This window comes from Pleurodeles waltl, chromosome 3_1 (genome assembly GCF_031143425.1).
Source record: "Pleurodeles waltl isolate 20211129_DDA chromosome 3_1, aPleWal1.hap1.20221129, whole genome shotgun sequence".
Lineage (NCBI taxonomy): Eukaryota > Metazoa > Chordata > Amphibia > Caudata > Salamandridae > Pleurodeles > Pleurodeles waltl.
This window is the reverse complement of record NC_090440.1, coordinates 272,110,513-272,136,158: the sequence shown is the minus strand read 5'-3', so window position 1 is coordinate 272,136,158 and position 25,646 is coordinate 272,110,513. Positions and strand designations below refer to the sequence as shown.

The window sequence follows — 25,646 nt, the reverse complement described above, 5'->3', positions numbered from 1 at the left end:
TACTACCGATGCTGATCTTACCTTCTGCCTGAATATCATTAAAAGCGTTGTTACAAGTAACTCCCTTTTAACAAATGTAAGGAAAGTTCTTCCTTGCCTCTGAGTTGTTGGAAAAGGGTTGCTGATCCAGGCAGCTACGTCAGTCTGTTTGCATTATAGGAATGCAGTCTCTTTTTTTAAACATCTTTTTATTGATATTTTAACGAGAGTATCAGCAGTTGTAACTTTCACTGTCTTGTACACAAACTTTGATCAATGGATAGATTTGGATCTTCTAAAAATGTCCTACCTCCCTCAACCATTTGCACCTCAGTTTGGGGACTTCTCTGCAATAGGAGTGCTTTGTCCTTTGATATGAGGTGCCACTCAATATCCTGCTGGGTCCAGTCCACTGCAGGAATTGCAATTACTCCAAATCTTTTTCCATTACCTAGGGCAGCCCTTCCCCTCATATGCTATTTTTTTCTGTTATCATACATCAGTCCCTGTTGTGTTCCCAAGCTTCAAGATCCAGCGCTTCCCGGCTCCTCAAGCCTTGGCAGTTTTCCTTTTTGCCACCATCAGACCCAAGGTGGTCCACACTTTCTGATATTTTGGAGCTTCTGCCTATCCAACATATTCAACACATACCTTTTGGCTCAGCTAGTCAGTCCCACCCCCATCCTTTCCCATGAAACCTGAGAGTTTTGCAGAGAAAACCTACATCACAGGGCAAGTCCACAGGATGTGCAAGAATGTTCCTACTTGCCTACAGCCCGGCAGACACAGATTGAAAGTGGTTCTACCTATTTTCAGCAGGATTGTTCTATAATAGTATGAGCAATGCAATATATTGAGCTGCACCAACTGAAACCCTCTGTATGATGACCTTTGTGGGGCTGCTTAGGACCTTCTCCCACTTTCCATCCTCAAAGCCCTCCACGTCTACCTCCCATGGTTCCTTTAACTGTTGTAAATCATCTGGGGTGTGGTTTAGGATCTTTCTATATGTCAGGGTTGTGCCTTTTTTAGGGTAGAGCCTGCGTCGCATGCGCTTGCGTATCGTTTGCAAGACACTTTAGTAGTTAGAAAAGGACTCGGAGCCCCGTCCATGTCACGTCAGTGTATTTCATTGGTTCGTGGGCTTGCCTTTTAAAATATGCTTGCTTTCATTAGTGGAAGGCATGCATACGTCATGCCTTTTCTGGTGGTTAGCCCTCCTCGAGCGCAGAGACGAGTACTGAAAACATACGAGGCTCGATGTTTTCCGTCCGGTTTGTGGACTACTTTTTATCTTTTTTCGCAGCACGATCTCACTTGGCAGAAGTAGAGCGCTTTGCATGACATCGACCCTGTTACATAGTTAATTGTACTTTTGCCGGTTACGTAAATAATTGCACTTTTGTCGATAGGTTTCACTACGAGTGAACTGTAGCAGCTCGATCACTCGATCAAAAATCCGGTTGGGAGTTTACAACTGCTAATAGCTCTATCTCGGAGAAATGCAAGACCCGTTGCATTGCAAATGCTTGTTTAGTCATGGAGTCGCCCAGTAGTCTGTCTTTTAGAGGGGAGGATTTCTCAAGTTCTGTACCTTTCACTATCATTGATAGTAGGGCATGACTAACCTGCACGTATCAGTAAGTCTCTGATGTTGGCATCCGATAATCTATCATTAAGTCTAGCAGGGTAACTACATCTCTTCTTGTCCATTAGTTTCCCATTAGTTTGCCAATTAGGTCTCATCTGGCGAATCCCTTCATGCCGTTTCAGAGTTGCCAGCATTGCTACAACCCAGAGTAGGGTTGCTTGTTTAAACTTGTTCCCCCAGCTTAGTTATGCTGCTGCCTGTTTCCAAATTGTGAGCACCGTTTTGGTGACAGTGGGTAGCTCTCACAGTGGTCACCCATCGTATAGCACAGCCGGGTACTCTCTATCGCCCATCACATACCTGTACATCCACAATGCTGTTTTGGTCTGTGCCGTAAATGCCCAGTCATTAACTGTGATTTGTTTTGATGCCCAATAGTATTTCTGTAAATCTGGGAGGGCAATTCCCCAGTCATACCAGCCCTTTATCAAATTGGACAGAGTGACTTGCGCTGGTCCACCATCCCATAGCAATAGTCACATTTCCACCTCTTTCACTTCGAAATATGCCTTTGGATTCTCGTAGGTTTTTTTTTGCAATGCATAAAGAAAGCATGGTGAAGCAATAATATCAAACTTTGCGGCCCTGCCCAGTAGGGAAAGCATCAGGACAAGCCAGTGTTGCACATCACCCCTTAGTCTTTCCAGCAGTGGGGACAGATTCAGTGCATAAACGAGTTTGGCATCAGATATCACCTATATACATAGGTATCAAAATCCATTCAGTGCAGTTGTTACCTCAAATAACTGGTGGTAATTTGGTACTCTGCTGACTAGCAGGTATAATTGGAACTTATGCCAGTTAATGACTTACCCTGAAATGACATACACCAAAAGTTGCGAGCATTTGCATTTTTCTGGGCACCATCATCTCATAGTCAGTAATGAAGAATAGAACATCTTCCACTTATAGTGATGTTTTGTCTTCCCAGACACCACCCCAGTCCAGTCCCTCGACTAACTGGTCTTGTCTCACCTAGGCAGCCATCGTTTCCAGTGCTTGAGCAAAGATCATGTGCGACAATGGCTATCCTGCCTTCTGCCTTCTTGCAGTCCAATTGTTGCTGAAATACCCCACTGACCCTGTCCAGGCTAGTGGAGCGTTGTGGAGCAACTGGACCCATTGCTTATATTGTGGGCAGAATCCTAGTCTGTCCAATACAACAGTATGTAGACCCATTCCAATGTATCAAATCTTAGCCATATTAGAGTCCTGGGTCATCCCCAGTGCTTTTTTGCTCAGGGTCCCCCTGTGTCCCAGCACTCCATACAGTCTTCAGCGGTTAAGACTTGTGCTTCGGTGTGGCATAAAACCTAATTGATCTGGGTGGATCAGTAAGTGAATTACCTTTCTCAGACATTTCGCAAAAATATATTGTTTCATATTTTGACCTCTGTGTTTATCAGTGATATAGGCCTCTGAGCGTTCCTTAGGGAAAATTATTGTTGTGGACATTTACTGGTCTTGCAGCAGCATAATAAATTGCATCTTGAATTGGTAAAAGATGCAAATTGAAGATGCTGACACATGCATACAAGGCCCTCCACAACCAAGGACCAGCATACATCAACCATTTACTGAACTTTCGCCAATCATTCAGACACCTGTGCTCTGCCGCCCTTGCACACACTCCCCATATACACCCAAGCTACAGTGGAGGTCTATCCTTCTCCTACCTCGCCGCCAAGTCCTTTGCCCTTCCCCTGTGCACATCATCCTTCCTACCGGAATTCACAAAGGTACTCTAGACCTGGCTCTTCGACTGATTCCAGGAAGAACTTAGCGCTTGGATACCCTCATTGGTTATTAGCTGCGCTGTAAAAGTCTGAGTAGATTGATTGATTGATTAATGCCCCACTTTACTTACTCACTGTACATAGTTAATAAGTGTCGGGCAAGTATTGTGGCCATTGCCTTGTATTGTTGCACATGGAGTTTTTTGGGGCCATTAGCATTCCCCGACTGCAGCTCTCTTATCTCAGCCTCAATCTTTTCTACCCCAGTTTCTGCCTCTTGGTAGTTTATGCTGTCATCTTGTGGCAGTCGCAAACGGCAGATGTTTTTAAGAAAATCAGCTTCCGCTTCGGCTGTCCTGGTTATCACTGGTATATACAAATGGGTGTTGTAAGCAGCTAATGCCTTGGTAATTAGCGCTACACCCTACCCCCGACCAGCTCCTCCATTTCATCCTTGGCCTTTAGCACCTAGTTTTGGGACTGATCCCTGTTTTCCAGCCAGGCCAGGAGCTTTCCCGACTGTGTCATGTAGTTGGTGTGCAGTGGGTCTATGTGCTGCCTGCACAGCACTACCGGTTAGGCCTTTGTATTCTTGTTGTTGCAGGCTTAGTCTATGGCGCGTATTTCTATATTGTCCGTCTCAATTTCAATTTGTTTTTTCTGTCTGTTCTGCTTGGCTTCTGATATCAATGAGCTTGCCTGTCCCTGACCACCATTTTGTATGGTTACAATAGTATTGAAGACTGAGTTTACTGTTCCCTTGTTTTCAGTGAAGCAGTGGTCTGTGCAACTCCAAAGCCCTTCCATGACCTTCCGGTGCTTGAGGTAGCATGGGTTAATCTGCCATATTTCCTCACAAGTGTCAGGCTGCAAATGCATCACCGCCTACACTGGTAAGTGTTCCGAGATCCCCTGGCCAGGAGGGCACGAAGAGTCAGCCAGGCATCATGGGCGGGCAGACTGGAGCCTCGCAATCACAAGCAGCGATGCTTGCTGTGTGAGAGATGAACTTGCGGTGGCTCATGCTGATTCTTCTTGTGAGTGGCGCAGTTCCAGAGCAAGCTGGTCCTTTCACACTCGCAAAGAGCCCAAAACCTCAGACCTCAGCAGCAATGCTCTCTTTGCTCTCTTCTTCCCTGCGAACCAGACTCTTGGCTCAATTCTGAGAAGGTAAAACTTCAGCTGGACTTACCAGTGACTGTATCTGACCCACGGCCTGAACTTATGTATTTAACCCGGTCTAGCGCAACCAGATATCCCCAGTTGGCGCTTGTAAGGAAATGGCTCCCTGTTGCAATTACCCCCCACTTTTTGCCTGATACTGATGCTGACTTGACTGAGAAGTGTGCTGGGACCCTGCTAACCAGGCCCCAGCACCAGTGTTCTTTCACCTCAAATGTACCATTGTCTCCACAATTGGCACAACCCTGGCATCCAGGTAAGTCCCTTGTAACTGGTACCCCTGGGACCAAGGGCCCTGATGCCAGGGAAGGTCTCTAAGGGCTGCAGCATGTCTTATGCCACCCTAGGGACCCCTCACTCAGCACAGACACACTGCTTGCCAGATTGTGTGTGCTGGTGGGGAAAAATGACTAAGTCGGCATGGCACTCCCCTCAGGGTGCCATGCCAACCTCACACTGCCTGTGGCATAGGCAAGTCACCCCTCTAGCAGGCCTTACAGCCCTAAGGCAGGGTGCACTATACCACAGGTGAGGGCATATGTGAATGAGCGCTATGCCCCTACAATGTCTAAGCAAAACCTTAGACATTGTAAGTGCAGGGTAGCCATAAGAGTATATGGTCTTGGAGTCTGTCAAAAACGAACTCCACAGCTCCATAATGGCTACACTGAATACTGGGAAGTTTGGTATCAAACTTCTCAGAATAATAAACCCACACTGATGCCAGTGTTGGATGTATTAAAAAATGCACACAGAGGGCATCTTAGAGATGTATTTTACCCAATTGTTCAGTGCAGGACTGACTGGTCTGTGCCAGCCTGCTGCTGAGAGATGTGTTTCTGACCCCATGTGGTGAGGGCCTTTGTGCTCTCTGAGGACAGAAACAAAAGCCTGCTCTGGGTGGAGGTGCTTCACACCTCCCCCCTGCAGGAACTGTAACACCTAGCAGTGAGCCTCAAAGGCTCAGGCTTTGTGTTACAATGCCCCAGGGCACTCCAGCTAGTGGAGATGCCTGCCCCCTGGACACAGCCCCCACTTTTGGCGGCAAGTCCAGGGGAGATAATGAGAAAAACAAGGAGTCACCGGCCAGTCAGGACAACCCCTAAGGTGTCCTGAGCTGAAGTGACTCTGACTTTTAGAAATCCTCCATCTTGCAGATGGAGGATTCCCCCAATAGGATTAGGGATGTGCCCCCCTCCCCTCAGGGAGGAGGCACAAAGATGGTGTAGCCACCCTCAGGGCTAGTAGCCATTGGCCACTAACCTCCCAGACCTAAGCACACCCCTAAATTCAGTATTTAGGGGCCCCCAGAACCTAGGAAACTAGATTACTGCAACCTAAGACGAAGAAGGACTGCTGACCTGAAAGCCCTGCAGAGAAGACGGAGACACCAACTGCTTTGGCCCCAGCACAACCAGCCTGCCTCCCCTCTTCAAGAAAAACTGCAACAGCGACGCGTTCCACAGGGTCCAGCGACCTCTGAAGCCTCAGAGGACTACCCTGCATCCAAAAGGACCAAGAACTCCCGAGGACAGCGGCTCTGCTCCAAAGAAGAAACATCTTTGCAACAAAGAAGCAACTTTTAAAGAACACACGTTTCCCGGCGGAAGCGTGAGACTTTGCACTCTGCACCCGACGCCCCCGGCTTGACTTGTGGAGAACCAACACTACAGGGTTGACTCCCCGGCGACTGCGAGCCCGTGAGTAGCCAGAGTTGACCCCCCTGAGCCCCCACAGCAACGCCTGCAGAGGGAATCCAGAGGCTCCCCCGACTGCGACTGCCTGCTTCTAAGAACCCGACGCCTGGTAAGGACACTGCACCCGCAGCCCCCAGGACCTGAAGGATCCGTCCTCCAGTGCAGGAGCGACCCCCAGGTGGCCCTCTCCCTTGCCCAGGTGGTGGCTACCCTGAGGAGCCCCCCCCCCCCCCTTGCCTGCCTGCTTCGCTGAAGAGACCCCTGGGTCTCCCATTGAACTACATTGCAAACCCAACGCCTGTTTGCACTCTGCACCCGGCCGCCCCCGTGCCGCTGAGGGTGTACTTTTTGTGCTGACTTGTGTCCCCCCCGGTGCCCTACAAAACCCCCCTTGGTCTGCCCTCCGAAGACACAGGTACTTACCTGCTGGCAGACTGGAACCGGGGCACCCCCTTCTCCATTGAAGCCTATGTGTTTTGGGCACCACTTTGACCTCTGCACCTAACCGGCCCTGAGCTGCTGGTGTGGTAACTTTGGGGTTGCCCTGAACCCCCAACGGTGGGCTACCTTGGACCCAACTTTGAACCCTGTAGGTGGTTTACTTACCTGCAAAACTAACAAACACTTACCTCCCCCAGGAACTGTTGAAAATTGCACTGTATAGTTTTAAAATAGCTTATTGCCATTTGTGTGAAAACTGTATATGCTATTTTGCTAATTCAAAGTGCCTAAAGTTCCTAAGTGAAACCTTTCATTTAAAGTATTGTTTGTAAATCTTGAACCTGTGGTTCTTAAAATAAACTAAGAAAAGATATTTTTCTATATAAAAACCTATTGGCCTGGAATTGTCTTTGAGTGTGTGTTCCTCATTTATTGCCTTCGTGTGTACAACAAATGCTTAACACTACCCTCTGATAAGCCTACTGCTCGACCACACTACCACAAAATAGAGCATTAGAATTATCTCTTTTTGCCACTATCTTACCTCTAGGGGGAACCCTTGGACTCTGTGCATGCTATTTCTTACTTTGAAATAGTACATACAGAGCCAACTTCCTACATTGGTGGCAGCGGTAGGATACAAGACTTTGCATTTGCTGGACTACTCAGCCAATACCTGATCACACGACTAAATTCCCAAAATTGTCATTAGAAACTGATTTTTGAAATTTGAGCTATTTTTCTAAGTTTTTAAAAGTCCTGCTAGGGCCTTGTGTTAGTCCCTGTTAGCATTTCTTTTAGAGTTTAAAAGTTTTGTAAAAGTTTGAATTAAGTTCTAGAGATAGTTTTAGGTTCTTAAAAAGGATTCCAACTTTTAGAAACAAAATGTCTGCTGCAGAAGAAATAGTGATGGAACTCAACCTCACCCCTTACCTGCATCTTAGGATGTCAGAGTTAAGGTCTCTCTGCAAAATCAAAAAGATAAAAACTGGTTCAAACCCTACCAAAGTACAGCTCCAGGAGCTTTTGGCAGAGTTTGTTAAAAACAACCCCTCTGATGATGGCCTCACAGAGGGGGACACTAGTGATGTGGAGGATTTCCCACCTCCAGCCCTAGATAGGGAGCCCAGGGTTTCTCCAACCCTGACTCCAGAAGTGATAGTCAGAGATGTTGCTTCTCTCACAGGAGAGTCCAACAGCTCTGGAAGCATTGAGGGCAGCCTCAATGAAGATGACCTTCTGTTAGCCAGGATGGCCAAAAGATTGGCTTTGGAGAAACAGCTCCTAGCCATAGAAAGGGAAAGACAAGAGATGGGCTTAGCTCCCATCAATGGTGGCAGCAACTTAAATAGGGTCAGAGGTTCTCCTGACATGCTAAAAATCCCCAAAGGGATTGTAACTAAATATGAAGATGGTGATGACATCACCAAATGGCTCACAGCTTTTGAGAGGGCTTGTGCAACCAGAAAAGTAAACAGATCTCACTGGGGTTCTCTCCTTTGGGAAATGTTCACTGGAAAGTGTAGGGATAGACTCCTTACACTCTCTGTAAAAGATGCAGAATCCCATGACCTCATGAAGGCTACCCTGATTGAGGGCTTTGGATTCTCCACTGAGGAGTACAGGATTAGGTTCAGGGGGGCTCAAAAATCCTCGAGCCAGACCTGGGTTGATTTTGTAGACTACTCAGTGAAAACACTGGATGGGTGGGTAACTGGAAATGAAGTGCATGACTATGTTGGGCTTTATAATTTGTTTATGAAAGAACACATTTTAAGTAACTGCTTCAATGAAAAGTTGCATTTGTATCTGGTAGACCTAGGTCCAATTTCTCCCCAAGAATTGGGAAAGAAGGCAGACCACTGGGTCAAGACTAGGGTAACCAAAACTTCCACTGGGGGTGACCAAAAGAAAGGGGTTACAAAGCCTCCCAAGGAGAAAGTGGGTGACACTAGAAATAAAGAAAAATAGTCCTCTGTAGGCCCCCAAAAACCAGACCAGGTGGGTGGGCCCCAAGACACAACCCAAAACAAAGGTGGGTACCAGGGTAAGAACTGGGATGCCACCAAGGCATGGTGCAAAAACTGTAGACAGACCGGGCACCACACCAAGGACACTTCTTGTCCCAAAAACAAACCCCCTAGCAAAATCCCAGGGGTGACCAGTGTAGCCATTGGGGATGACTCCTCAGATGAGGAGGTCTTCATAGCCTTCAACTGGAAAAAGGGCCCAACAGGTGAGTTAGAGATTCCAGAAGGAAGTAGACACTTCCACCACCTACTGGTGAATTGAATCCCAGCCACTGCCCTGAGGGACACTTGTGCCCGTCACACTATTGTGCATGACAGGCTGGTGTTCTCAAACCAGTACATCCCAGGTGAGACGGCCAGAGTAAGAGTTAGCCCAGACAGGGTCACTGATAGGCCTGTGGGTTTTGTGCCCATAGAAGTGGGTGGGACTTTTAGCTGGAGAAGTGTGGTAGTCAGTACAGACCTCCCCCTTGATTGTCTCCTTGGAAATGACTACCCAGAGATTAGTCAGAGCCCAAGAGAGGAACTGGTCCAGTGCCAGCCCTCTCCCAAGGATTCTGGAGGTGCTACCCCTGCAGTTAATGCAAGTAGGCCCCAGAAGGAAAAGAAAACAGAGTAGGAAGGGTGAACAACCTTTAGCCAAGGTTCCAGCAAGCCAAGGAGATGCTGCTCCAGTAGGGGAGAGCTCAGAAAGTGGCACTGGTAAGGTCCAACCTGACCCACAAGAAGTCCTGGCTAGTTAGGCAACTGTTAAACCTGAGTGGGTGGCTCCTCAGTTAACAGAAGAAAGAGTGGAAGAAGGGTGTTTACTACAAGATGTAGTAACCCCCCATTCTTACACAGCAGACAGGCACCCTGAACCCAAAGAAGCCTGTAACTTAGCTCCCTCCCTTGCAGGTGAAGAGCTAAAGGTGTGGTTCTGGGCACTGACAGCTGTCAGTGGCCTCTGCTGGGTGTTAGCCTTTATGGCTGCACCATCCTTGGCATGGTGGTCTGACCCCATGCCAAATAACAAATTAGGCCCCCTGACCCTGTTGGTCATGGTGGGGTTACTCCAGCTCTGGGTAACCTCTTTGGGTAATCTAGGGGTGACCCTGGCTAAGATAAGATTAGAAGAGGTGGCTACCTCTAACCCCAAACTAGAGAGAATGGGTGAAGACATTAAAAGCACAGACAAGAGGCAATTCAGACTAGGTCCTATCACTGTGGAAGAGGGTCAGTTCCCCAGAGGGAATGACCTGAACAGGAGGATGTAAGGCAGAGTAGGCCCTGCAACAAACCAGCCTATTTCCTCTACTCTTCCTCACCTGACAGACTAGGAAGACTCTCCCAGCTTTGGCTGAGTCTCCTGGCCTGTGGGCTGGGGGGGGGGGCTTGTGTAAGGAAATGGCTCCCTGTTGCAATTACCCCCACTTTTTGCCTGATACTGATGCTGACTTGACTGAGAAGTGTTCTGGGACCCTGCTAACCAGGCCCCAGCACCAGTGTTCTTTCACCTCAAATGTGCCATTGTCTCCACAATTGGCACAACCCTGGCATTTAGGTAAGTCCCTTGTAACTAGTACCCCTGGTACCAAGGGCCCTGATGCCAGGGAAGGTCTCTGAGGGCTGCAGCATGTCTTATGCCACCCTAGGGACCCCTCACTCAGCACAGACACACTGCTTGCCAGCTTGTGTGTGCTGGTGGGGAGAAAATGACTAAGTCGACATTGCACTCCCCTCAGGGAGCCATGCCAACCTCACACTGCCTGTGGCATAGGCAAGTCACCCCTCTAGCAGGCCTTACAGCCCTAAGGCAGGGTGCACTACACCACAGGTGAGGGCATATGTACATGAGCACTATGCCCCTACAGTGTCTAAGCAAAACCTTAGACATTGTAAGTGCAGGGTAGCCATAAGAGTATATGGTCTGGGAGTCTGTCAAAAACGAACTCCACAGCTCCATAATGGCTACACTGAATACTGGGAAGTTTGTTATCAAACTTCTCAGAATAATAAACCCACACTGATGCCAGTGTTGGATGTATTAAAAAATGCACACAGAGGGCATCTTAGAGATGCCCCCTGTATTTTACCCAATTGTTCAGTGCAGGACTGACTGGTCTGTGCCAGCCTGCTGCTGAGAGACGTGTTTCTGACCCCATGTGGTGAGGGCCTTTGTGCTCTCTGAGGACAGAAACAAAAGCCTGCTCTGGGTGGAGGTGCTTCACACCTCCCCCCTGCAGGAACTGTAACACCTAGCAGTGAGCCTCAAAGGCTCAGGCTTTGTGTTACAATGCCCCAGGGCACTCCAGCTAGTGGAGATGCCCGCCCCCTGGACACAGCCTCCAATTTTGGCGGCAAGTCCAGGGGAGATAATGAGAAAAACAAGGAGGAGTCACCGGCCAGTCAGGACAACCCCTAAGGTGTCCTGAACTGAGGTGACTCTGACTTTTAGAAATCCTCCATCTTGCAGATGGAGGATTCACCCAATAGGATTAGGGATGTGCCCCCCCTCCCCTCAGGGAGGAGGCACAAAGAGGGTGTAGCCACCCTCAGAGCTAGTAGCCATTGGCCACTAACCTCCCAGACCTAAACACCCCCCTAAATTCAGTATTTAGGGGCCCCCAGAACCTAGGAAACTAGATTACTGCAACCTAAGACGAAGAAGGACTGCTGACCTGAAAGCCCTGCAGAGAAGACGGAGACACCAACTGCTTTGGCCCCAGCTCTACTGGCCTGCCTCCCCTCTTCAAGAAAAACTGCAACAGCGACGCGTTCCACAGGGTCCAGCGACCTCTGAAGCCTCAGAGGACTACCCTGCATCTAAAAGGACCAAGAACTCCTGAGGACAGCGGCTCTGCTCCAAAGAAGAAACATCTTTGCAACAAAGAAGCAACTTTTAAAGAACACACGTTTCCCGCCGGAAGCGTGAGACTTTGCACTCTGCACCCGACGCCCCCGGCTTGACTTGTGGAGAACCAACACTACAGGGAGGACTCCCCGGTGACTGCGAGCCCGTGAGTAGCCAGAGTTGACACCCCTGAGCCCCCACAGCGACGCCTGCAGAGGGAATCCAGAGGCTCCCCCGACTGCGACTGCCTGCTTCTAAGAACCCGACGCCTGGTAAGGACACTGCACCCGCAGCCCCCAGGACCTGAAGGATCCGTCCTCCAGTGCAGGAGCGACCCCCAGGTGGCCCTCTCCCTTGCCCAGGTGGTGGCTACCCCGAGGAGCCCCCCCCTTGCCTGCCTGCTTAGCTGAAGAGACCCCTGGGTCTCCCATTGAACTACATTGCAAACCTGACGGCTGTCTGCACTCTGCACCCGGCCGCCCCGTGCTGCTGAGGGTGTACTTTTTGTGCTGACTTGTGTCCCCCCCGGTGCCCTACAAAACCCCCCTGGTCTGCCTTCCAAAGACGCGGGTACTTACCTGCTGGCAGACTGGAACCGGGGCACCCCCTTCTCCATTGAAGCCTATGTGTTTTGGGCACCACTTTGACCTCTGCACCTGACCGGCCCTGAGCTGCTGGTGTGGTAACTTTGGGGTTGCCCTGAACCCCCAATGGTGGGCTACCTTGGACCCAACTTTGAACCCTGTAGGTGGTTTACTTACCTGCAAAACTAACAAACACTTACCTCCCCCTAGGATCTGTTGAAAATTGCAGTGTCCAGTTTTAAAATAGCTTATTGCCATTTGTGTGAAAACTTTATATGCTATTTTGCTAATTCAAAGTTCCTAAAGTTCCTAAGTGAAATACCTTTCATTTAAAGTATTGTTTGTAAATCTTGAACCTGTGGTCTTAAAATAAACTAAGAAAATATATTTTTCTATATAAAAACCTATTGGCCTGGAATTGTCTTTGAGTGTGTGTTCCTCATTTATTGCCTGTGTGTGTACAACAAATGCTTAACACTACCCTCTGATAAGCCTACTGCTCGACCACACTACCACAAAATAGAGCATTAGAATTATCTCTTTTTGCCGCTATCTTACCTCTAAGGAGAACCCTTGGACTCTGTGCATGCTATTTCTTACTTTGAAATAGTACATACAGAGCCAACTTCCTACAGCGCTTATGCTTTTAACCACCATATTTCATTTCAGTCTTTAAAAATTCATATCTTGACTTCTGCTTGTTGGATATTTGTGGTTCGGGTCTTGGTTTACTCATAAAAGTAAGCTCTATTTTCCTGGAACCCTTTTGTGTAGTGTTATCACTTGTTGTACTGTTTTAAGTGTTCCTCAAATAGTTTACACATTGCCTCTGAAGTTAAGCCGGACTGCTCTGTGTCAAGCTACCAGAGGGTGTGAGCACAGGTTGACTTTCAGTGTGTATCTGACATACCTTGATTAGGATTGTGGTTCCTGCATGGACAGGGGGCATACCTCTGCCAACCAGAAACCCAGTTTCTAACACAGTGTATTCTTGATCATGTCTTCCAGAAATAGATCTACACTAGGACCCTCTGCTTGTTCCGGGACACCAACAACACTAATGGTTTTCCTTATGGACAGGCCTTCAGTGTCCTTAGGTTCAGCCCCCATTGTCTCTACCATCACTTGATCTCTGAGGGTCTTTGTCTCTGCACAAAGCATGGTTAGCAGGGTTTTGTTTTCTGTGAGGATGTCACCCATTTTGCGCACATCTACCAGCAGGAATGTGACATCTGTTGTTACAGAGTCAGTTTTAGATACCAGCCAGTCTCTGACACTTTGAATTTCCACCATTGTGTCTTTTAAAGTGAACTCAGCGTTGCCCTGCATGTTCCTCATGATCATTCCTTGTGTACCCACTGGTGTCGATGCCTCATTTGATGTCTTGGGCAGTGCATATTTATCTAGCTTTGTTTTTTTGTATCCCTTTAGCCCCTTTGCAGCTGGTTATTTTGTCAGTTTAGGCCAGTAACCATGTGGAGGTGGTGCTCACTGCTGCCTGCCTGGGCTTTCAACACTTGCTCTTCAAAGCACCTCAGCCTCTCGGGTTTTCCAGGACCTCTTACACTGTCGCCAACCCAAGAATGTTCTAGCTTAGCGGGCTTCACCTGTCACTGGTTTTCAGCTTCCCAGCATCTGGGTGGCTTACTGCTCTTTCCGGGAGGCTGTTGCTGCTTGCCAAGTCTGCCTTCTCCAATTTTGGGGTTCCCGGGCCTTGCCTGGGTCCCTGGTCACACTAGGGCACCCTGGTTGCTCGGTAGCTGGGAAGACCATACCTCTGACCATACTCCCCTCCTCCGGGGTGCTCAGTACCAGCAATAGGGCCTGGGAGGTTGGATATGTTTTAGGTGTGGTGACCCTTCTGGTCTCCCCTTCAGATTCAGGATCTGCTGGACCTACCCTTTGCCACCCTTGATTTGTGGCGGACTCTCCTCTCAGGAGCTAGGAGGTTGCGTGATCGTCGTCTCTCTTTCTCCTCCTTGGAGACGCTGCTCGGTGTTGGCCCCCCTACACTATTCCACCTTCGGAGCTTCAGTGGGCAGCACTGGAAAACAAATTTGTGTGCAGATGTTAGGGGATATAGGTTGTCAATTGTTGGAGCTGCTTCTTCAAGTGGCCGTCTTCCTTGGTGGTTGGCCACCCCCCCAGGAATTCAGTCTTGCTTGGCTTGCTTAACTACCTTATGTGTCTCCTTCAGATTGTGCAAAATAAATCTGCCATTCCGGTTACTTAATTTATCTCTGTGAACATATGTTAAATCCCATTTGAGTAGGGCCTAGAATTTAGTGTAGAACCGAAACTACAGGGAGTGCAGAATTATTAGGCAAGTTGTATTTTTGAGGATTAATTTTATTATTGAACAACAACCATGTTCTCAATGAACCCAAAAAACTCATTAATATCAAAGCTGAATATTTTTGGAAGTAGTTTTTAGTTTGTTTTTAGTTTTAGCTATGTTAGGGGGATATCTGTGTGTGCAGGTGACTATTACTGTGCATAATTATTAGGCAACTTAACAAAAAAAAATATATACCCATTTCAATTATTTATTATTACCAGTGAAACCAATATAACATCTCAACATTCACAAATATACATTTCTGACATTCAAAAACAAAACAAAAACAAATCAGTGACCAATATAGCCACCTTTCTTTGCAAGGACACTCAAAAGCCTGCCATCCATGGATTCTGTCAGTGTTTTGATCTGTTCACCATCAACATTGCGTGCAGCAGCAACCACAGCCTCCCAGACACTGTTCAGAGAGGTGTACTGTTTTCCCTCCTTGTAAATCTCACATTTGATGATGGACCACAGGTTCTCAATGGGGTTCAGATCAGGTGAACAAGGAGGCCATGTCATTAGATTTCCTTCTTTTATACCCTTTCTTGCCAGCCACGCTGTGGAGTACTTGGACGCGTGTGATGGAGCATTGTCCTGCATGAGAATCATGTTTTTCTTGAAGGATGCAGACTTCTTCCTGTACCACTGCTTGAAGAAGGTGTCTTCCAGGAACTGGCAGTAGGACTGGGAGTTGAGCTTGACTCCATCCTCAACCCGAAAAGGCCCCACAAGCTCATCTTTGATGATACCAGCCCAAACCAGTACTCCACCTCCACCTTGCTGGCGTCTGAGTCGGACTGGAGCTCTCTGCCCTTTACCAATCCAGCCACGGGCCCATCCATCTGGCCCATCAAGACTCACTCTCATTTCATCAGTCCATAAAACCTTAGAAAAATCAGTCTTGAGATATTTCTTGGCCCAGTCTTGACGTTTCAGCTTGTGTGTCTTGTTCAGTGGTGGTCGTCTTTCAGCCTTTCTAACCTTGGCCATGTCTCTGAGTATTGCACACCTTGTGCTTTTGGGCACTCCAGTGATGTTGCAGCTCTGAAATATGGCCAAACTGGTGGCAAGTGGCATCGTGGCAGCTGCACGCTTGACTTTTCTCAGTTCATGGGCAGTTATTTTGCGCCTTGGTTTTTCCACACGCTTCTTGCGACCCTGTTGACTATTTTGAATGAAACGCTTGATTGTTCGATGATCACGCTTCAGAAGCTTTGCAATTTTAAGAGTGCTGCATCCCTCAGCAAGATATCTCACTATTTTTGACTTTTCTGAGCCTGTCAAGTCCTTCTTTTGACCCATTTTGCCAAAGGAAAGGAAGTTGCCTAATAATTATGCACACCTGATATAGGGTGTTGATGTCATTAGACCACACCCCTTCTCATTACAGAGATGCACATCACCTAATATGCTTAATTGGTAGTAGGCTTTCGAGCCTATACAGCTTGGAGTAAGACAACATGCATAAAGAGGATGATGTGGTCAAAATACTCATTTGCCTAATAATTCTGCACTCCCTGTAATGTAATTGGGGCAGCAGTCAATGTTATGCTACGTAATTGTATTAATCAGTACATCTACAGAAATAAAACTGTAGTTGACATTCTTATTGTACTGTTATGGGCCCTGACTTACAAAGGTACTTCCACACTGGAGTTCGACCTAAATACAGCAAATCTTTAGTGTACAATCGTGTAAACTCATGTTTACAATGCCCGAAACATCAACTGACACACTTAAATTTCTTCACATGCTGTAACTTGAGCATTTTATAATTGTATGTGCGAGCTGATCTGCTTATAAGAGAATGTTTGATATGGTGATGCTTGAAGACTGATTATCCGGATTGTTTAAACCTGGATAATATGACTTACATTCCCTGGCTGCATTATATAAAGTCAGATTTTAAAGTCTAAAGGAAGCCAGAGTATTTTACCAACCATGATGGTATTACCATTGCTGACTCTGTGTGGTTGAAGCAAGCCTATTTTTCCTGGGTGGCAGCTGAAAGGGAGGCTTCAGCCTTAGCCAAACAGTCTATACATTATTATGGTATGGTAAAATCAGGTGATGGTATGAAATCCTACATTTTGTTAGAGATGCCTGTTCACAACCGGCGTTTACAGGTGTATTTTAGATTGGGTATATTCCATCAGCTGTTGTTTGAAGAAAGGGGCTTGGTTTAAAACTACTGCCTTACCTTATTGTGCCTGTGACGAGATCTCTAGTCCAGATATCTTCGATATTGTTCTTATATGCCCTAGGTTCAATACTCTTTGTTGAAAATGTATTAGACTCCTCCTGTTATCAACTGGTTTGAGGCAGGCCAGACCTGTTTTTTTATGTCCACAGTTTTTATCCACACCAAAGGTTTATTTTTATGTGTCAAGGTTTCAGGCCGGAGTTTTTAGCTGCAGTTATTAGTTCATTTTTAATGCATCATTCTATATAGTCTTTCCATCTAGTTTTAGGTTTAATAGGGCTCTTGCACATGGTGTTTGTTTTGTCGTAATTTTCAAATGTCTGTATTACATGATTTTATTGTATTTTCACATTCTGAGCCTGTATGTTTTATGATATTTTTTGTTGCCACATTTTGTTTATTTGTATGATTTTATAAAAATCGAATATAGTTCAATATGTTGATGATGATGAATGTTTTGAACTCCTGAGGGGGGTGCTCTTTGGGGAAAATGTTTTTCCTGTGGTTAAAAAATGTTGGAATCCATGTGGTTTTAATGCTATTTGAAACTTTTCCCGAGAAGCAGGAATATGAAGATGGAAATAAATTGTCTAATTTTGGGAAGGTGACCATTGATTCAAAACAAGTTCTTACAAAGTGTGTTGATCTCTCCATCTTATGTTATGTAGTGGCATTTGTTATGTTGTGTTGTATCAAAGATGTGAATCTTTACAGAATTTATAGAACATAACATAGATCAATTATTTGCTTTCTGCACCTTAAGAAGCATCATATTTCAACCTACCATTTTTCTTTTTTAGTTTGAATGCAGAATAAATAAAGAGCAGTCATCATTGCACAGCAAACTTGTGCAACACGATACAGAAAAAAACTATCCCAGCAAGCAAGGTATGCTAGTTTTCATTTACAGTGTGTTCCAATAAACCTTTCTAATGAGTGTGTTGCTAACATATGGATGTTCTCAGGTGATACCAAAGTGTCACCATGTAGCGCCCAGGCTTTGGTACTTTAGAACGCTCAATAGAGTAAGTGTCCACACATAACTAAGGGTCATAGTGAACAGGCTTTCTCTGATGCATGTGAAATGTAGGATAATGACGTAGAGAATTATTCTATAATTTCACACTAGTTTACGCTTTTTTAGCCGTCTGTTTTGCTCAGGATAGTACCATCTTTCCTATTTCAATTGCGGATGAGTGAGAAGTAGTATATATTCCAAAACACTCATGGATCACAGTACTTTGGAGCACATTACTTTGATGGTTAATCACATATGAATTATTGTTTCATTGCTGTATGTAAACACAATTTCAACATTTATTTGAGATATTTTACATTCACATCGAATCAATATTAATTATCTTGTTTTAATTAAACCTTGCTTTTCGCATGTTAAGATTTTACAGCAAAAGTAGATTTTCCAAGAATTTTAGATGTTTATTGAGGCTGTATTTGTAAAACTTTGACATAAAAAAATCATACCAATTTCACGTAGTACTTACAACATTCATAACGGTTTTTGGGAAAGGCTGGCTGAGAGGTGTTCCTGTCCTGTCCCTGGAAACAGCAGCACGGCGGCTGACAATCAGACTCTGTGTCTCTGGTGGTCTCCAGTCATGTCCAGGCCCCGTTCCAGCACATAAGGTGAGTTGGCCTGAGACTACGGGGCCAGCGGAGGCACATATCATGGTAGCAGTGCAGCTCTGACACCACTCATGGCAGCTTGTTCGCACAGGTTCAGTCGGTCATCTCAGCGGTGCAGTCCACTTCAGCCTCACTTTCCGACTTGTAGTAGCACAGTCCACTTTGGGCACAAATGTTCTGCGTCATAGTGTGCTTGAATGCACATACAGGACAGTGCCACTCTGCAGGCCTCTTGTAGGGTCACAAAACAAAAAGAACAGATGATAGACAAATGCTGAACAATGCAAACATTCACCCCCCCAGTCACAAATATCTGGGTCTAATCCATTGTTTTTTTGCCCACAATGCTACCCCAGTTTGGACCCACCTCTTGTAGGGTCACACCAGCACAGTCTAATTCGACATAATTCAGGAAAATGCAACAGTGCAGGCACACTCGAGCAGTAGGCAAGAGAGTTGATGTTCCATTGTAGAAGGATGCTGGTCTTTCTGGAGCGGATTGATCCTCAGCTCCAGTGCTAGCTGCTTCTGCTCACTCTGGTAGTTAATACTTTGCTCACAGCTATCGTAAGAAGCCACTGAATGAACATCGTGTCATATGCAGATGACACACAACTCATCATTTCCCTCACCGACAACCCGGACACAGGCAAAAGGAATTTCCACTCTTGAATGGAAGCGGTCTCCAACTGGATGAGAGAAAGCTGCCTCAAGCTAAACTCTGACAAGACAGAGCTCATCCTCTTCGGAAAGGCCACCTCAGTATGGGACGTCTCCTGTTAGCCGACATCTCTCAGCACCCTGCCTTCACCGACTGAGCACACCCAAACCTAGGCATCATCCTCGACTCCTCCCTATCTATGACCAGACAGGTAAACTCAGTCACCTCTTCCTGCTGGAACTCCGTAACATTTTCAAATGGATCCCAGCAGCGGTCGCCCACGCCTTAATCACCAGCAAGCTTGACTACGGCAACACTCCCTACGCCGGCATCACGATGAGAAACATCAAAAAGCTGCAACTCATCCAGAACGCCGCCACCAGACCTGTCCTTAACCTCCCACACGAAGAACACATCCCCAGCACCTTAGGACCCTCCACTGGCTCCCTTTAGAAAAACGAATCACCTTCAAGCTACTCACCCACACATACAAAGCTGTACACAACGTCGGACTGGACTGCCTGAACCACCGCGTCTCCTTCCACATCCCCTGCCAGATCCCTCCGCTCCGCTCAACTGACTACTATCCCTTGCATTCGAAAAACCACCGCCGGAGGACAATCCTTCACCTACATCGCAGCAAAGAGCTGGAACAACCTGCCCCTAGACCTCAGCCAAAGCCCATCGCTCACCATCTTCAGGAAGAACATCAAGACGTGGCTCTTCGGATGAGGCTCCCCCCTTCCACCACCCCCTAGCGCCTTGAGTCTCTAATGGGTGAGTAACCGCACCTTACAAAAACTGATTGATTGCAGATTGGGTTGGCACTCTCCTTCCCTCTTCTTCTCAGACAGATCAGCCTCTGAGCGCTCCTGTACAAGGAAGCAGCTCTTCCGTCTTTCTTCCAATCAGACTCCATGTGATGCCCCCTCACCTCTTAAAAGTTGGTTTTCAGGCAGCTCTTTTTTCGTAGCATTCCTGCGGGTACTCTGCACAGTACCTTTTTCCTTCATCAATGAGAACTTGAAACTATAACAAGTGGATCACAGCTCCCATGTTTACACAGAAGAAGCAGAGAGGAAATATGTATTCTTTGCACTCTCAAAACTAGTTTGGGTTTGTTCTTCTTTCATGTGTCCTTTCCAGGTTTTCTTCCAGACACATCCTTTGTGTAGAGTGATATTCCTCACACCACAGACACCTCCAGTTTGTAGCAGTACACTACCACCAACACCCTGCATGCTAAATCTATGACAGGGACAATTGCCCAGTGCCAAACAAATGAGGACATGCTTTCTGTGCTTCTCCAGGTCCAGGATCTAATTTATTTCAGGAATGGGCCTACACCTTTGCGCGCACACCAAAATTAAAACTACGATACCAGATGCTTACAGTTGGGCAAGCAGGGCAGGGGAACACAACTGTAGGCCAAAAATGGACATTTCCATTTCAACAAGTGATAAAAGAATAATATATTAAAAGCCAGTTGAATCATTACATATTCCTAGTTATGCAACTTAAATATTCTAAATCTCCTATTGCGTGTACAAATGAAATGTTCATGAAGTGCATGACACATGGTGACATGAAACTGCAAAAAAAGAAAAAAAAGAAAATATATTAGTAGCAAAATTACAGTATTGTTGATACTTATTTCTAATATACGAATATAGGGGCGAAATGCAATGGGGAAATGCATCTGTGTCCTGTGAAACATTTGCACAAATATAAAATCAAAAAACTCTAATGACTCTAGTGACTAAGGGCCTGATTTAAAACTCAGTGGACAGGTTACCCCTTCAAAACGGATATCGGATATCCATCACTTTTGTGATGGAGTAACCCGTCCGCTGAGTTCTAAACCAGGCCCTAAGTTTTTTTCAGTTAACGAGTTTATGGTTAAAATATGTTAAGGTTACTAATTGTTGAGCCTACAATTGCTCAGCAAGAGTAAAGTAGCAAACTAATCCAGAACTCTTAGCAATAAATATGCCTCCACAGTTAATTTGTGAACTCTGGTTTGTTAATAAATGAAAGACAACAATCAGAGAATCCTCTAGCTGTAGTTTTTAATTGAGTTTCAAACTTAAGTAATGCGTGTGAAGGTTTATTTACACATAATTTGGTTTCCCACATAAGATGGCAACGCTAAATGCAGTTTACTTAATAAGAAAGGTTGACCCACCTTACCTGATGCATTTCAAATAAAGGCAGGCAGAGGTGAGATGTGACAAGAAAACATTGAAATGAAACCATTGGAATACAGAACTATTAAGTTTTTCATGTTGATTTGTGACTTGGGGCACCATATTTACAGGTACCAAGTTTTTGATGTTGTTTTCAAACTAAGGCACAGAGGAGAAGTAACTGGGGCTGCGAATGCCATTGTGCCTGAAATTAAACAAACATTGTAAAATCCAATATGTCTGACTTGGATGTTATATATGAAAACGGCATTTAATCAAGTCAATATTTTCTTGTATTATTAAAGCCAAACATTTTTGCGTTGGTAGTATTGATGGTGGTAGTACTGGTGAAGTGATAGTGGTGTTCTTAAAAGTATTGGTGATAGCAACGGTGGTAGCTGTAATCATGGTTTAAGTCGTAATTGTGGTCATGGTGCTGATGGTGGTGATAATGGTGGTGATGGAAATGTTTGTAGTGATAGTGATAGTGGTCATAATGGTGGTAATGGTCATAGTGGCGATAATATTAAGATTGGTGATAATAGTAATGGTGGTGATAATTGTTAGCAGTGGAGTTAAATAGTGTTAGTTGTAATGGTGGTGGTAATGGCAATGTAGGAGGTGGTACCATGTATTCAGGAAAACTTCCCTTAACCACAGCTCTACAAACTATCCTTAAATCTCTGCACTATTGGGAACGATGTTGCAATTCTAAGGTATAGTTCAGGAGCAGCTAATCATGGGCGGGGGCACAGGCTGGAGCAGACAAAAACAACAAGAATGTTCTGCGGTTTCTAAGCTATGCACCAGAGAAGTTTGGGCAATCTAGCGAGTAAAAACTGTAATTGCTACCAGTAGTGTGGAAGATGTGAAGTATTGGGCCCTGGTGCTAGAAAAAAACAGGGTTGAGCAGGTTTATCAGTATCACTTACTGTTAGGTGTACTGTGCCTTACAAAATTTCCACCACTTCACTCCAGGGTCCTGGTGTCCGGGCATTGCCCCGGGGCCACACCATCACACTTACCAAGCCAGTTCTAACAGTTTTGCATTGAAAAATGTCCCTATTACATTTTAGAACAAATAGCCAGCTGTTGTGGTTTGTAGAAAATATTTATCTGTATTTTTATTTTGCATTGCTACTTTCTACTGACATTAACTTTTTTTAATTGCAGTCTGTCATTTGTGTGTGTGTCTTTGTACTGCTTTTTTTGTATTTCAGTGGTCAGAACCAACTTGTAGTCCTGCTTCAATATCTGGCCTGTACCATTTTTTAGGTCTTGCCTAGGCAGCGCATGCGCTGTCTCTTTGATACATGCTGGATCTACTCTGGGGGTTTAGAGCTCGCCCATCATTTTTGATTTGTTTGTCCACGTGTCCTTTCAAAAAGCTTGTGTGTATATTGCTAGTATGTGTTTTTTGTCCCTCGTTTTTGGTATCTTTCTCAGTGACCTATTACTTGTATCCTTGCATTTTTGGCTATATCTGTTTGTGTAGGTGCACTTCTTTTATCGTTGCTTTTAGCCCAGCCCAGCCCGAGCCCAGTGCTTTTTGGGAGGTTCCTGTTTCTTTGCAAAATGTATTGCAGTTCTTGTTGTTTCTTTATTTCATTTTAATGAGCAGCGTTTGAGACTTGCATTGAGTATTCTGGATTTTATTGTGTCTACATCCATCGGGTTAGCTTTTCTCTTTGGCATTGTATTGTAGTTTTTTTTTTTTGCTTCTAGGAACTTCTTTTCAGCAAAAACCTTTTGAGGCAAAACTTTTTTTTCTGCATACATTGACATTGCTTCACTTTCTTTTTATCGTTTCAGATCTGCATTTTTTTTCCCGCACACGTCGGCAACTTTTTGAGGCAAAACTTTTTTTCCGCAAGGATTGGTTTTGCTTCACTTTCTTTTTGTCGTTTCAGATCTGCATTTTTTTTCCTGCAAACATCGGCGTTGCTTCACTTTCTTATTTTTTCTTTCTTTCATGTTAACGAGCAGCATTTGAGATGTATAGCTTTTTCGGCAAGAACTTTTATATACAAAACGTTTTTTTTTCTGCATGCATCGGCAATGATTCACTTTCTTTTTATTCTTTCCAAGCGGCATTTATTTATTCTTTTAAGAATCTGTTCACCCTAGCCCTGATGTCTATATGGTTTGGAGCCATTCGGGCTCTGTGTGCACTGGCCGTCTGTATGTGCCAGCATGGACATAGTGTAGATGTGTGTCAGGCTGATCAAGTGTGAAGTGATCAGGTCTGTGTGCATTCTGATAAGCTGAGCACAACCCCGTGTAATACTATGATCAGCTGGACACAACCCCTTGTGTACCATGATGAGCTGGGCACAGCCCTGGTGGTGTTCTGGTGAATAAGTATTGAAGTTCCAGCATGGATGAGTCTTTGCCCATGGTCAGGTGTCAGAGAGTCGGGTTGGAAATAGTGACTCTATTACATTCCTAGTGCTTATTTTTCATGTGTTACACAGTTGTATGGCATAATACTTGGTACTGCTGTAAAAGCTTACATTTATATTTTGGTAACAAGTTCCACAGAAATATTACCCAATTACTTTCTGTCAGCTAATTTAAACTGTATTCATTATTTTACTCTAACATGAGAAATGACTGAGTAAACAGTTTGTATTTATGTGCTTTACAAGATGTTACAATTGGTCTTCATCTTTTTAAAACCACCCTATGTGCAGTGCTCAGATACATCTGTGTTGATTTTGGTAACACGCAAAAATATATACTGTGCATGACAGTGTAATATATATTCTGTGTGTTGGTGTATTGTGTTTATTGATGTTGGAAATGTCATATATATTTTCTATTTTATTTTGCAGATGGACGGTTAGCCAGTGCTTTTGTTCACCATAGGCAAAACTATTCTCCGATAGCAGCGAACGTGACTGATATTTTTGTTCCAGAAATGAGGCATGGTAAAGATTCTGTGGTACAGAGTACTGTTGCAGGTCGTTCAACTTCAGCCCAGTTGTCCTCAAACTCCAGAGGGAGGACAGATCCTGAAAATACGTTTGTCACAGCAGCGACTTACAAAGAGGACACAGAGTTACCTAAAGGTATTTGGAAAATATTGATCATAATCCCATGATATCTTTTATCTAGAAGACAAACACCTTTCAAATTTGCCTATATACATTATCCAACTCGCAGAGGTGGTACACATGCAAAAGCTAGCACTTTTTTGACTCCTAGTTCACTGACTGAATTGGTTACATCTTTATATTAGAATCCAGTTCTACTTTGAAGGCTAGCAACCATAACAATTTACATCCTGATATAGTTCTCATCCTTGCCAGAAAAGGAATAGTTAAAAAATAAAATACCCCCTCACTTTGTTCCATACTTCTAATTGCACCAAGTGAATGAAGCAAATAAGCCTTACCCTACCTAGATGAGAATTTCCACTCTTCCACCCGTTTATGCATGCCTCCTTTTAGTCTTAAACCCACCCTTCCATTCACTCATCCCTTCAATGGACCACTTTTTCATCCACCTGCTCCTCATTTCAGCATTCTATTACTCCATCCTATCCTGAGCTGAAGTAAAGATTATAAGGCTTGACTCCATTCTAAGTAGACCGAGGCTCCATTCTCTGTACTTTTTGTTGAATCATCCACATGTCTTCCTCTGACTCAGATGTTGTCTGCCCTTTCCTTTAAAGAACCTGTCAAGTGTCAAGTTAATCTAGACAACAGCAAGACACCTGATGCAACATCAGTCTGGAACAAGTATAGTCTGAATTGTCGCATTTTTGCCTTATTTGCTTAAAAGAATTACCTTAGCCTAGCCTCTTGAAGGTCATTGGTTATATCCAACATTCCTAAGTTGATGTTGGAAATTCCCTTACAGGCAAGATATAGTATAAAAAGATGGCCACTTGATCACATGTTAGGAGAGGTCCTTCTCTCCAGATTATCGCACAAGATACTGCCAGAGAAGACCCTGCCTGTCAGAGATGCTGCTGTATCACAATTTATACTACAAGCTGATATTGAGCCTGAGTCTGGGAGGAGCTCATACTGACGTGACTTGTGTTTGGCTTCCGCAGCGAACACAGCCTCCCTGACTCCTGATAATTACAGCAATTTGCTGTAAACAGGTAGGAAGTGCACTCATTCTCCCAAGAAAATCTAAATGCTATTTACTCTACTCCATGCTGTCCTAGCATAGCACATGGAAGTAGGTTTTAGGGTGTTAGGTTTTAGGATGACACTGTGACAATAGTAGAAATGTTAATTTTATTCTTGTTGTTCGCAATATGCATTTGTGCTGTTCTAACCATACTTTTTGTGGTTGTTTTAGATGTGCCCAACCACTAGATGCACCAGTTGAAATAAACATACTTTTTAGTTGAAGTGTCTTTTTCTTAGAGCAGTTTGTATCTGTGTGATACTGAAGAAAACAAAAAACAAAGTTTGTTTCTAATTACAACAGTGTCCCCGATCCATGTTTAGGGCCCG

The 25,646-nt window shown here is 45.0% G+C and overlaps 1 protein-coding gene across 1 annotated transcript in view; it reads left to right on the top strand.

Annotated features, from left to right (window-relative positions):
• The window catches only part of LRRC49 (leucine rich repeat containing 49), a 447,480-nt gene that overhangs the window by 45,284 nt on the left and 376,550 nt on the right, over positions 1-25,646 (top strand). The window contains exons 3-4 of the mRNA XM_069222363.1: positions 17,481-17,568; positions 24,006-24,242. Of these exons, the coding sequence (XP_069078464.1) occupies positions 17,481-17,568; positions 24,006-24,242 (325 nt within the window). The remainder of the gene's footprint in view (positions 1-17,480; positions 17,569-24,005; positions 24,243-25,646) is intronic.